Below are 14,257 nucleotides of genomic sequence, written 5' to 3'. Positions count from 1 at the left end.
TAAAAAGAAAGATACTACCTGTGAGGGACAGGGGATATCGCGAAGTCCCTCCCCTCCTGAGTTCAAGCCCATCCCCGAGCACAGGGGAAAGCAGAGAGAGTTCCGATTCCAATGGGGAAGCAGGAAGTCGTGTCCGAGGCTCAGGCAAGGTAGAGGAGCCAGGGTCCCAGGTGGGACAGGAAGGGGCGAATAAGGGGGGGAGACCCATCCCCCCAACTCCGGAATTACGCAGAAAGAGGAGGGGAAAGAGGATGGGTCTGCCAAAGCTTTTGTGTTGGAGAAAGACGCGCCAAAAGCCATTCGGAGGTTCTGGAACCGACTGACCACATCACTCCGTGTAAATAGCAATGACTTCAGCACTGTAAATACGCAGCACCAATAAAAGAATAAAATGCAGAGCTGCGTAGCGTCGTTACTCTGAAGTAGCCCACTCCGGCCACTGTGACAGCAACCTCCGAATCCTTTTTTGGGCTACTTTGGAGTTGCCGGGATGAGCGTGTCAGAGGCGGAGAGATGGCGGCAGATCGCGGAGCAAGCCCAGCAAGAACTGCAGCAGCTGTCGCTGCAGGCGCAGGGGGAATTGAAGGCAGCTAAAGAAGAGACTAAGAAGGTCCAGGACGACCGGCTACAACTTGCGGAACAGGTGAGAGCGCTACAGGAAAGAGAGCAGGAATTAAGGGCGGTGGCGGTAGACCTCCAAAACAAGCTGGATGCAGAGAAAAACAAGGCGGGAGGGGCACCCCAAGTCCAAGTGCTGCCAGGAAGGAGAGCCGGGACCCTAGTAAGCAAGTTCAATGGAGACCCGAGGGAATATCAGGGCTTTGAGACTGAGATTGTGTATGCTCTTGAGCTGCACCACGATGAGTTCCCTGATGATGAGCACAGGGTAGCGTTTATTGTGGAGCACCTTACCGGGGCAGCCAGGGAGTGGCTAAGACCGTTAATCGCAACAAAGAATCCTTGCATGAAGAATGTAAAACTATTTCTAGAAGGTTTGAAAACGATGTATTCGTCCGATAGTCATATGGACCAGACTAAGGAGGAACTTCATAATTTACGCCAAGGAAATATGACAGTTCGCGCGTATTGGGCGAAATTCACCATGCTGGTGCACAGATTGGGGTGGGAACTGGAGTCACCCCCAATGCAAGCGGCGTTCTACTTGGGGTTGCATGAGGAGGTGAAGGATGAGCTCTCGAGAGGTCCAAAGCCCAGTAATATGGATCAGCTGAGCAAAGCGGCTCTGGCGGTGGGGGTGAGACAGGAATCCCGGTGGAGCGACAAGCAAGCAACGCGCGCAAAGCGGGCTTGGTTCCCACGGTCGCAGGAGAAGCCACTCCCCCAACAACCCTTTCAAGCCACGCCTGGGGCCAGCCAGGACCAGGAACCCATGCAGATTGATAGCGCGCGCGCGCGCGGGCTTTTCAAACCCCAGCGGCGCCAAGACGCAAGGAGGGAAGGGGTGGGAATTGCTTTCTCTGCAACTCCCCCCAGCATCTCGTCAGAGACTGCCCACATCGCAGGGAGTGGCAAGGAAAGGCGGGAACGGTTGTGCCCTCCCCCACTGACGCAGCACCACAGCAGGGAAACGAGAAAGCCTGGCTGCAGGAGACAAGGGGCAGCAGCCAGGCACAGTCAGCAGACAACAGCCCCAGCCCACCCACCCGCACAGAGAGGAGCAGAGCCAGCCCACCCCTCCCAGAGCAGGAGTGGTTCTAGAAGTGACGCTCACGCTCCCAAATGGCTATCCCCTGACGGTCCTCGCCCTAATTGACAGTGGGGCGTCAGCGAACTTCTTCTCGAGAAACTTTGCAGAAGAGCACCAGATCCAGCTTCTGCAGCTGGATTTTCCTCTGCACGTGGCGACCATTGACGGCAGAGAGCTGCTGGGAGGGGCCATCACTCATCAAACCCCCCCCATGAGAATGACGGTGGGAAGGCACTCAGAGACGCTGGCATTCAACGTCACCACCATCTCAGACCCCCCCATCGTTTTGGGCATGAGCTGGCTGGCGCGCCACGACCCCTCCATCAGTTGGCACCAGAGGTGCATCACTTTTGGATCGGACTTTTGCCTGGAACATTGCATGCAGCACCAACCAGGGGAGGGGCCTCCGATAGCCACGGTAGCCACCATGCACGTCAAAGGGGGTGAGGCGATACCCAAGCCGTACTGGGACCTGCAGGAGGTCTTCAGCGAAGCGGAGTCCGACCACCTACCCCCCCACAGGCCTTTTGACTGCCAGATCAACCTGGTGCCAGGGGCAACTATACCCCCAGCCAAGCTGTACGCCATGTCAGACCAGGAACTGGAGGATCTGCGCGCTTTCATCGACAAGAACCTCCAGCGGGGGTTCATCAGAGAAAGCAAAGCAGCAGGGGGCAGCCCAGTCTTCTGGGTGGACAAGAAAGACACGCAACAGCGCCGTCTTGTGGTGGATTTTAGATGGCTGAATTCAGTGACAGAGCCAGTGGCTTTCCCCATGCCCAGAGTGGATGATCTCCTGACAGCGGCACGCAGGGGCAAGATTTTCACCAAGCTAGACCTGAGGGGGGCGTACAACTTGATCAGGATCCGGGAAGGCGATGAATGGAAAACCACGATGTTCACGCCTCTGGGCTCTTTTGAATATCTGGTGATGCCCTTCGGGTTGCAAGGGGGCTCAGCATGCTTCCAGGCCTTCATGCACCACGTCCTGGGGTCCCTCCTCTTCAGGAAATGCTTGGTCTTCCTGGATGACATCCTTATCTATTCCGATGACCCAGTGCAGCATGTGAAAGATGTCAGGGAGGTGTTGCAGCGCCTGAAGGAGAACCACCTGTATGTGAAGCTGGAGAAGTGCAAGTTTCACACCAAGGAGGTGGACTTCCTGGGCTACAAGCTGTCAGACAAGGGGCTGGCGATGGACAAGGACAAGGTGCAGGCCATCCTGGACTGGCACAGCCCCAGGACGCGCAAAGATGCCCAACGCCTACTAGGCTTCGCCAACTTCTACAGGAAGTTCATCAAGAACTTCTCTCGCGTTACGGCTCCCATCACTGACTGCCTGAGAGGCAAGCAGAAGTTCAGGTGGACACCAGAGGCGCAAGCAGCGTTCGAAAGCCTCAAGAGGGTGTTCGCCTCAGACCAGAACCTGTTCCACGTGGTTCAGGACGCGCCCCTACGCGTGGAGACAGATGCTTCTGATAAAGCTGTGGGCGCCATTTTGTTGCAACTGGACGCCAACAGAGAGTGGAGACCCTGTGCCTTCTTCTCCAGGAAGTTGACCCAGCCAGAGCGAAACTACACGGTGTTTGATCGGGAACTTCTTGCGATCCACGCTGCGTTCCAGCACTGGAGACACTTCCTGGTGGGCGCCAAGCACCCCATCCAGGTGTGCACAGACCACAAGAACCTGGAGTTCTGGAGAACTGCCAGGGTGCTCAACCAGCGGCAGATACGGTGGGCAGAGTTCTTCTCGAACTTCAACTTCTCCATACACTACATCCCGGGAGAGCAGAATGTCAGGGCGGATGCCCTCTCCCGCAAGCCAGAGTACATGGAGGAGGAGGCGCCACCGGCACCCAGGCACATTTTCCCCCCGTCAGCATGGTCCTGCGGAGCAGCAGTGGTGAGCGAGGCGGAACTCACAGCACTGACGGCAGCGGATGAATTTGCCAACCGCATCTTCAGAGAACTGAGAGGGGGGGGGAGCAGGCAAAAGACTTTGCAGAACGCAGGGGGCTGCTTTTCTACAAGGGTGCACTGTACCTGCCCACCACCCAGCTTAGACGTACGGTCCTCAAGCAGATGCACGACAACCCAACGGCGGGTCATTTTGGGAGGGACAAAACCGCTCACCTAGTCATGAGACACTTCTGGTGGCCAGGGGTGCGGGAAGATGTTCGAGACTATGTACGGGGCTGTGACACCTGCCAGCGGGCAAAGGTGGTCAGAGCAGCGCCACCGGGATTGCTGGAGCCCTTAGCCACGCCGCACAGGCCGTGGGAAGTGGTGTCCATGGACTTCATCACAGATCTGCCTTCTTCCAGGGGCAAGACCGCAGTGTTGGTGGTGGTGGACCTCATGTCCAAAATGTGCCACTTTATACCGTGTGCCAGGGCGGTCTCTGCAGAGGAGACAGCCAAACTGTTTGTGGATCACGTATTCAGACTGCATGGATTACCTTTAAGGGTTATTTCGGATCGTGGCCGCCAATTTGTTTCCAGATTCTGGCGGCGGCTCATGAACCTCCTGCAGGTGGAGGTCAGCTTGTCGACGGCTAGACACCCGCAGACCAATGGACAGGCGGAGAGGGTCAACGCCATTCTGCAGCAGTACCTGAGATGCTACGTCAGCCAGCGGCAAACGGACTGGGTGGATCGCCTGCCACTGGCAGAATTTGCCTACAACAATGCGGTGCACGTCTCCACAGGGGTGTCGCCCTTTAAGGCCAATTACGGGCGCGACCTCAGATCTTTCCCAGAGAGGGAGGGGGAGGAGGAGGGCCCACAGGCTGAGGATTGGGCAGAGGAACTGGAGACGGTGCACCAGCAGCTCAGAGAACACTTGGAGAGAGCCAAGGAAGCGTACAAGAAGGGGGCAGATCGCCACAGGCGACCGGGGGAGGTCATTAGGGTGGGGGACAAAGTTTGGTTGTCCTCGGAGGGCCTTCCCATCAGAGGGAGGTGCAAAAAGCTGGCGCCCAGAAGGTTGGGCCCCTTCACGGTCACGCAACAGGTCAACCCGGTGGCATACAGGTTGGCACTGCCAGAGGACATGAGGGTGCACCCAGTGTTTCATAGATCGCTGCTGTCGCCGTACAGGGAAAGCAGCAGGCTCCGAGGCAGCGAACAAACCCCTGAGGGAGGGGGGGAGAGAGAAGGCAGGGAGCAACTCAATGAGGCCACGGCCATCCTGGACTCAAGGAGGGGGGTGGGGGGCCTGGAGTACCTCATGGCATGGGAGGATGCTCCACCGTCCCAGAATGAATGGGTCCCAGCCACTCAGATACAGGAGGAATTCCTGGTAGAAGAATTTCACGCCCTCTTTCCCCATAGACCCAAGCCCTGGCGCATGGAAAGGGAGGGGGAGGGGGAGGAAGCACGGGAGAGCAGTTCACCATGGCGCTGGGAAGCGGAGTTTGAGGAACCAGAGGATGAGGTATGGGTGTCACCGAGATCCACCCAGTCAGAGGAAGGAGCAGATTGGCAGAACATTTTTACCCCTACCAGCTCTGACGCCACGGACTTTTTGGGATTCCCGTCCTCCCAGGCGGAAGGGGGGGGATCGCAGGACTGGGGGGAGGTGTTCACACCAACGGGCTCGGAAGGCACTGAGTTCTTAGGCTTCCAGTCGTCACCGACACCTGGAGGGGGACCTGGGGAGGGGTGAAGGAGAGCTTGGGAGGGGGGTGGATGTGAGGGACAGGGGATATCGCGAAGTCCCTCCCCTCCTGAGTTCAAGCCCATCCCCGAGCACAGGGGAAAGCAGAGAGAGTTCCGATTCCAATGGGGAAGCAGGAAGTCGTGTCCGAGGCTCAGGCAAGGTAGAGGAGCCAGGGTCCCAGGTGGGACAGGAAGGGGCGAATAAGGGGGGGAGACCCATCCCCCCAACTCCGGAATTACGCAGAAAGAGGAGGGGAAAGAGGATGGGTCTGCCAAAGCTTTTGTGTTGGAGAAAGACGCGCCAAAAGCCATTCGGAGGTTCTGGAACCGACTGACCACATCACTCCGTGTAAATAGCAATGACTTCAGCACTGTAAATACGCAGCACCAATAAAAGAATAAAATGCAGAGCTGCGTAGCGTCGTTACTCTGAAGTAGCCCACTCCGGCCACTGTGACACTACCTTTTTTCTATATGCCACAACAGCAGCTATAATTGTATTAGCAAGGAATTGGAAAAATGAAGATATACCCACGGTGGACGACTGGCAAATGAAGCTGATAGAATTCATGGAACTGTCCGAGTTGACTGGGAGACTCCGGGACCAGGGGGAAGAATTGGTGGAAGAAGATTGGAAGAAATTTAAATAAAAAAAATTCCTTCAGTAGCACCTTAAAGACCAACTAAGTTTATATTTTGGTATGAGCTTTCGTGTGCATGCACACTTCTTCAGATGTATCTTATTCTTATTTTTTTATTTTGCTTCGACTCAGACCAACACGGCTACCTACCTGTAACAAGAAATTTAAAGTTTATTTAGAAAAGAATTGTAAGATTAGTAGTTCTTAGCAAAGGATTTGGAAGTAAAAGGAGGTTGTAGAAGATTGTTAGTTAAGTTTATTTTGTATTAAGATTGAGTTAAGTATTATTGTATTGAATTTTAAGATTTAATTAGAATAGAATTGTATCTTGAGAGAAGTATAGTATTGATAAGTCATTAAGAGTATTAATAGGTTTAGATAGGTTTATTAAAAAGATTGGAATCAAGATTTGGAAAGTACTAAGGAAGTAATATAAAGAAACGTAGTTTGGAGGGAATGGAGGAAGTTGACAAAGATTAATGCTAGAAGATTGATACGTTATCTTTTTGTGTGTGTAGTGTTTCTATTTTGTTTTATTGTGTAATTTGTGTTTTTTTGTGTTGTATGTTTCGTTTTATAAAACGAATAAATATATAATAATAATAATAATAATAATAATAATAGACTCCACTCACCTGCTAGTCATAAGCTAGATATCCTCGCATGCTGGGCCAGAGTCAGGTCAGTACGACCCAAGAAATCTGGGAAGATGGCCAACTAGGGAAGGGTGATGTCTCTCGGCAAAAGATCCAAAAGGTATTTCATGTGAGAAACCGGCACTCATGCTGTAACGACCTTTTTGACCTGGTATCATAAGAGAGATGGATCCAAGTGCTCTTGTATCGTATGGGCGTACCTTTCGAAATGTATAAAAGCCTGGACTGAGCTGCATACTTTGCCTCGCTTCGCCTGGACTGGGGACCATAAGTTATGAAATAAAGGAGATTTTCTTTGAACTCTATTTGTCATTTATCAGAATATCCCTGCTTGAATTTCAGTAAGGCTTTTGACAAAGTCCTCTGTGATATCTCTGTGAGGAGGTTGGTAAAATGGTTTGACTGACCGAACCCAAAGAGGACTCCTTCGTGGTTCCTCATCATCCTGGGGGAAAGTGACAAGAGGGGTGCTGCAGGGTTCTGTCCTGGGCCCATTGTTGTTCACCGTCTTTATAAATGACTTGGATGAAGGAACTGAGGGGATGCTCATCACATTTGCAGACGACACTAAACGGGGAGCAGAGGCCAATGTGGCAGAAGGCAGAATCAGATCAAGGGCAGGAATAGTACCACTTTATTCTGCCTTGTTCAGGCCCCACCTAGAATACTGTGTTCAATTCTGGGCACCACAATTTAAGTATCTTAAATTTTGTTTGCCTATGGAAATGTTTATTGAATACATATATTGTTAAGACTGTTGCCCGAATCCACCCAGCACTCATGGGAAAATGTGGCGTGATCTTTTAGAGCAGGGATCTACTCACAGAGTTAAAAACTGGCAGTGATCTACTCCCGTTTTTTAGGGGTTCAGGTCAAAGTTGTTGAGCTTATTTTAGGGAGGAGTAAAGCCCCATTTTGGGGAGGTGCAGGGCAAAAAAAATTGAGCTTTTTTTAGGGGAGCCAAATTTGTTGAGGTTCTTTGGGGGGAGCCAGTGATTTACCAGTGATCTACCACAGACGTCCAGTGATCTACTGGTAGATCACGATCTACCTGTTGGACATGCCTGTTTTAGAGTAATCAAATGGAATTTGTAACACATGGCAGGATGAAAGACTGCAATTCCATCAGGACAAGTTATTGGTTGTTTACTGTGGCAACCCTTGCTTTCTTTAAAATTATCTTTTGTACCATGAAGATAAATCAAAACATTTTTTTAAAAAAGGAGGTGGGGAAATCATGTGTACTCTTCCATTAATCTGCTTATTATACTATAAATGTGATACGCCTAATATTGTTATCGACCCGCCTCCCCCACTTTCTGGGGTTGCTTATGCGATGAAGCCCTGGCGCCGTGACGGAGAGAGGGACCTCCATTTCTCAATGGGAAGCCAGTCGGGATCATGGCATTGGACAGATGGCCAATCAGCGATTGCAAAACAGCGCCCCCCAGCGCCGGTGTTGAAATTGCAACTGCGAAGAAGCTCAGCTCCGTTTGCAGAACAAGCGGGGGACCCCCTGCGGAGAGAACAACGAAAGTGTCGATTCCAAGAGGATACAATGGATCTGGTCTTGGCCCAATGTTAGCCTGTGGGGAAACTCTAGAAAGGAAAGGAAAGGAAAGGAAAGGAAAGGAAAGGAAAGGAAAGGAAAGGAAAGGAAAGGAAAGCAGGAGGTTTACACCAAAAAGCATCTCTGGAAGTGTGCAATGCGCGCCAGTGAGAAAAACGCGGAAGGCAGAGCTGGACGAGCTGGGCTTTGCAAGGGTTACAGGGAACCGAGCTGTCGAGCTGTCTTCCTAGAGAGGACAGGAAGCAAGGGGGGGTCCAGGTCCTCCAGAGCCAAGGCCCCTCCCTCCCTCCCCAGTCGTCCTTTCCTGCTTTGGTGTCTCTCCTGCAAGGGCTGCATCGCTGTCCCTTCACTCCTGGGATGGTCGGGTGAGTCTCCTCCCTCCCTCCCTCCCTCCCTCCCTCCCTCCCTCTCTCTCTCTCCAAAGAGGGTGCAGTGGGGAGACCGGGGGGGGGGTCCCAGGGCTGCAGGGAGGAGAGGGTCCTGCCAGGGAGGGTCGAAGGCCTCCTGACCAAAGACCCCCCCCCACCTGCAAGTGTAATCGTGGTTGCTTTCCAGCCCTGCAAAAGCTGCATTGCACTCCTGATCTGGTGCAATGGGGAGAAGGTGGGGGTCCCAGGGCTGCAGCAGGGGAGGATGAAGTCAGGGAGGAGAGGGTCCTGCGGGGGGTGGTGGCGAGGTCTGCAAGGCTCTCCTTCCTGGAGATCAGAGGATCCCAAACTCCCCCGAAATCTCCCTTCTTCAAACAAAGGAGTCCCTAGGACTTTAACTCTGTGTGACGTCGCTCAGCATCATTACACAACAGAGGAAACATGTGCAAATGGTTTTGCAAAGCAGGACGAGGAGGGGGACCCTCCATTAAAATACCCACTAGGAGGAGGGAGGGAGGAAAGGTGGGAGAGAAAGGCCAGGAATAAAGAGAGGGATCCCAGCCCATAGTCTGGCTGCTGCATTGCGGACCAGTTTCCCAGTCGTCTCCAAGGGCAGCTCCACACGGAGGCCACTGCAGCAATCCCCTCGCACCCAGAGCATGGCATCCCAGGACCACATCCTCTCTATCCCGAAGGGATTGTTGCTGGAAAACCAGCCGAGACGGAAATGGGCACTGCTACTCACTGAGCCTTCAGGGACCTTGACATCAATAATAATAGTAATAATAATAATTTATTATTTGTGCCTTGCCCATCTGGCTGGGTTTCCCCAGCCACTCTGGGCGGTTTCTAACAAAAATTTAAAATCTGGCTGTGTGTGTGTGTGTTAAGCTATCTAATAGAATAATAATAATTAATAGCCCTCCTAAATTTAAAGAGAGCTGTCTTTGGCCTCAGGCGGTTGGCTAGATACATACCTGGCCCTCAGAGCAAAGAAAAAGGGACCCCACCCCAGGAGACTGTCTGGGGAATGGCAGAGAGTCCAAGTGCTGGAAAATGAGTCAGAAGCAGGGGAGTTGGGGGGGAGCAACTCGTGAGGACCCCCAAGTGAGGACCCCCACTAGAGCCAAGCATCCCTTTTTCACAAGATAGAAATGACTCCCTTGTCAGTCAGTTCTGACTTTATGCATTGACTGGAAGGCAGGAGAAACCAGGCTGGTTCATTTCCCAGAAATCCCTTCAGTTGCCTCCACATTTTGCATTGTAATCGTCCAGCCCTGGTTCCTAGGAAGACTTATCCATGATTGCGCAGGGATCCTGTTGCTTCTTCTGACCTACAAATTCTGTAACAGAACAATGTATTTGCTTTGTAGGATTTGCTAGAACTTCTCATTAAGACAGACAGAACTTGGCAGAAGAGCAAAGGGTTCCTTCCGATCTCTTAGAGGCTTCCTGAGAGCACAGATGGATGAGCAAGACTCATCTGGCCCTGGAACAGGAAGAGGCCATGTCATCCAAACTGGGAGCAGTGTGGAATTTTCGGAAAAACCAGTGCAGAAGATCCTGGGTGAGGAGGACACCCTCCGCTCAGAGGTGCAGAGCCAGCAGTTGAGGCAGTTCTGCTGTCAGGAGGCCAAAGGACCCCGAGAGGTTTGCAGCCGACTCTACCACCTTTGCCACCAGTGGCTGAAGCCAGAAAGGCACACGAAAGCTGAGATGCTGGACCTGGTGATCTTGGAGCAGTTCCTGGCTGTCCTTCCCCCGGAGATGGAGAGCTGGGTGAGGGAATGCGGAGCGGAGACCAGTTCCCAGGCGGTGGCCCTGGCTGAAGGTTTCCTCCTGAGTCAGGCAGAGGAGAGAAAGCAGGTGAGAGAGACTTTCCTTTGGATACTTCCAAGGGGCTCCAAACAGGACAGAGAACATCCCATAATGGTCTACTGATGGCTCTTTTTCCCCCTGGGAAGGCATCCATTACGTGAGATCTAACACCCTTAAAGCTGTTGGCCCTGACATTAATTTTATAATCCTTCTCCCGATTCTCTGTTTTGAATCCTTGTTTCTTTTTTCAGGGAAATGATCTCTTTGCAGAAATGGGTCAGATTTCTTCTGAGGCAGAGAGGCCTCCGTTGGACACTAGACAGAGGCAGCTGGGTAAGGAGGGAGAAGTTTCTTTCTCCGTTTAGTCTCATTCTGTTGGTTTTCCAACTCATATGTGGGTTCTTTTCATACAGTCATACCTTGACATCCGAACACTTAGACTTCCGAAGGTTTCGACTTCCGAAGTCGATAACCCCCAGAAGTCCTTTCGCCCGCAGAGCAGCACGCACGGTCGGCGCGTGTGCCGTAGCGGCACTTTGAGAACCAAAAACCTTGACTTACGAAGACGGCCGCGGAACGGATCGTCTTCGTAAGTCGAGGTACCACTGTATTTTGTTGGGGGAGACAGTTGGGGCCCAGAGGAGGGGAGATATTTTTTTTCACAACTAACATCTGAAATGCGCCCCAACATCCAAATACTCTCAGCAGGAGAGACTTTCTCAAAGGCCCCTCTGCAGTTTGAGATGCATTGATTCGCCTGTGAGAGAAGCAGGCACTCTGGGCCTCCCCCTTACCTTTTTCCTCTTGCAGGTGACACAGTGATACTGGCTAGACCTCTTCATCCATCTTTGAATGGCGACAGAGGAGAAGCAGCGGCTGTGGAACCAGATCAGGTCAGGGAAACTGCCTTGTGGTAACAGAGGCCAAGGGCTGGAAAGATGTCTTAGGTCAAGGAGTGGTGGTGAACAACAGTGTTGTCTCAGAGGAGGACATTTCCCTTTTTCTTTTAGGGTCCAGTGTGCTTTGAAGACGTCGCTGTTCGTTTCACGGATGAGGAGTGGGTATTGCTGGATCCTGACCAGAGAGGTCTGCATAAGGACGTCATGGAGGAGAATCATGGGATTGTGGCCTCTCTTGGTAAGGCTCCCTATTGGATCATCATATCTGCCTGGAAATTAAAAAATACCTCTGATGAACCTCATATATTTTCACAGAGATCAACAGCGCCCCCTTAAAACACCTGGGATTTCAATAATAGTAATAATAATAATAATAATAATAATAATAATAATAATAATAATAATATATTATTTATACCCCGCCCATCTGGCTGGGCTTCCCCAGCCACTCTGAGCGGCTTCCAAAAACCATTAAAATACAATAATTATTAAACATTAAAAGCTTCCCTAAACAATATTGCCACAATAAACCTTCAACAGTAAATTACTGTTTTTCTGTGAATGTTCTTCCTCCAGTTGCAGCTTCTGAAACAAGGATCAGGCTGGTCTGAACTACCATTTTAACTGTAAACTTCAGAGTTGTTAGGGAAGTTGAAGTAGCTTCTGTCAGGTTTTCAGTTTTTGTTTTTCCTCCCGTCAGTCTTTGGCTGTCCAAAGAGAAGACTGACATTGGAAATGGAGCCAAACAAAATCCATTCGAGAGAAGAGCCAGGCTTATCGAATCACAAGTTTCCCTAAGGATGTCAGTTGATCCCCGTTAATTAACGCACCCAACCCTTCAGTAAAACTATCCATCTAAGCCACTTGTGGTATTCCTCTATTACCACTCCTAACAAGTATTCTTCATTAATTTCTCCCTGAGGCTCTAATCCATTTCTCTTCATTGTAGATAATGATGGACTGGAAATCAAGAACAAGGGTGACCATGACAAAATCCCCACAATGGAGAAGCCTTATAAATATCTTGAAAGTGGAAAAAGTTCCAATTCCACTTCCCATCAAAGAAATCCCATTGGGAAGAAACCCTATCAGTGCTTGGAATGTGGAAAAAGCTTCAGTCAGAGAGCCCATCTCGCTTCCCATCAAAGAATTCATACAGGGGAGAAACCATATCCGTGCTTGGAATGTGGAAAGCGCTTCAGTCGGAGAGCCCATCTCACTTCCCATCAAAGAATTCATACAGGGGAGAAACCATATAAGTGCATGGAATGTGGAAAGAGCTTCAGTACGAGCTCCCATCTCACTTCCCATCAAAGAATTCATACAGGGGAGAAACCATATCAGTGCGTAGAATGTGGAAAGAGCTTCAGTCGGAGCGACACTCTCACTTCCCATCAAAGAATTCATACAGGGGAGAAACCATATCAGTGTGTGGACTGTGGAAAGAGCTTCAGTGACAGCTCCGCTCTGTGTTCCCATCAGAGAATGCATACAGGGGAGAAACCCTATCAGTGCATGGAATGTGGAAAGAGCTTCAGTCAGAGCTCCCAACTCACTTCCCATCACAGAATTCATACAGGGGAGAAACCCTATCAGTGTGTGGAATGTGGAAAGAGCTTCAGTAAGAGCTCCGGTCTCACTTCCCATCACAGAATTCATACAGGAGAGAAACCCTATCAGTGTGTGGAATGTGGAAAGAGCTTCAGTACGAGCTCCTCTCTTAGTTCCCATCACAGAATTCATACAGGGGAGAAACCCTATCAGTGTGTGAAATGTGGAAAGAGCTTCAGGAAGAGCTCCTCTCTTAGTTCCCATCACAGTATTCATTTAGGGGAGAAACCCTATCAGTGCGTGGAATGTGGAAAGAGCTTCAGTATGAAGGCCTCTCTCAGTTACCATCACAGAATTCATACAGGGGAGAAACCCTATCAGTGTGTGGAATGCGGAAAGAGCTTCAGGAAGAGCTGCCATCTCACTTCACATCTAAGAGTTCATTTAGGGGAGAAACCTTATCAGTGCGTGGAATGTGGAAAGAGCTTCACTACGAGCTCCAGTCTCATTAAGCATCAGATAATTCATACAGGGGAGAAACCCTATCAGTGTGTGGAATGCGGAAAGAGCTTCTGTCGGAGCACCGATCTCACTTCACATCAACGAGTTCATTCAGGGGAGAAACCCTATCAGTGCGTGGAATGTGGAAAGGAATGTGAATGTGCGTGGAATGTGGTCACAACTCCTCTCTCACTTTCCATCAAAGAATTCATATGAAGGGTGGAAATAACTTCAGTATACAGCTTTAAATGCACCACTTTAACAAGGACTTTGGCTGATTGGCATCTAATCCTCTTTTAAAATGTGTTGGTGAGATGGGGGTTACAGGTTTGGGGCTGGCTGTTTTGTGTTTTCATATTGTGATTTTATGTTTTAACCTTCCTGAAAACTGGGTGTAGGGAATCGGAGCCAACTCTTTGAGGGTGAGGGGTCTTTGCTCCCCAAAAAATATTTGAGGGTGCCACCCCCCAGTTGATAGGCATTCCCATTAAAATGGCATGCATGCACCACACCATGTGATTGATTATGCGAGGAGGGGCTTACTAAACCCCTTCTATATTTTATTCAAGTTGGCATCCCTGGTATAGGGCAGTATGGAAATTAAATAAATGCGTATATAAAATAAAGCCGTCGGTTGCTTTTATTAGCACATGTTCCAGCTTGTCAATATCCTCCTTATAATCATTTTTTTAAAAAATTGTGCCCTTCATCTGAAGATTTCACGGTGGTTCACAACATAACCAGACAGGTTGAAAGAATGTATTTCTCAAAAACAAGTCAAGGCAGAGAAATCTCTCCTTCTTTTCTTTTCTTTTTTCTTATGGATGGAATTACAAACTTTGTTGATCAGGGGACTGCTGTGGAAATAGTGCATGTTGATTTCAGT

The 14,257-nt window shown here is 50.4% G+C and overlaps 1 protein-coding gene across 1 annotated transcript in view; it reads left to right on the top strand.

Annotated features, from left to right (window-relative positions):
- LOC118085028 (uncharacterized) overlaps nucleotides 1–13,997 on the top strand; it is a 46,511-nt gene extending 32,514 nt beyond the window's left edge. Inside the window, exons 12-16 of the mRNA XM_088669013.1 lie at nucleotides 9,986–10,468; nucleotides 10,672–10,753; nucleotides 11,231–11,313; nucleotides 11,431–11,557; nucleotides 12,269–13,997. Of these exons, the coding sequence (XP_088525139.1) occupies nucleotides 9,986–10,468; nucleotides 10,672–10,753; nucleotides 11,231–11,313; nucleotides 11,431–11,557; nucleotides 12,269–13,587 (2,094 nt within the window). The 3' untranslated portion in view covers nucleotides 13,588–13,997. The remainder of the gene's footprint in view (nucleotides 1–9,985; nucleotides 10,469–10,671; nucleotides 10,754–11,230; nucleotides 11,314–11,430; nucleotides 11,558–12,268) is intronic.
- Nucleotides 13,998–14,257: the final 260 nt, after the last annotated feature.

This window comes from Zootoca vivipara, chromosome 4 (genome assembly GCF_965207765.1).
Source record: "Zootoca vivipara chromosome 4, rZooViv2.hap1.1, whole genome shotgun sequence".
Classification (NCBI taxonomy): domain Eukaryota; kingdom Metazoa; phylum Chordata; class Lepidosauria; order Squamata; family Lacertidae; genus Zootoca; species Zootoca vivipara.
The sequence above is the reverse complement of the archived record's forward strand: the minus strand, read 5'-3'. Positions and strand labels throughout refer to the sequence as shown.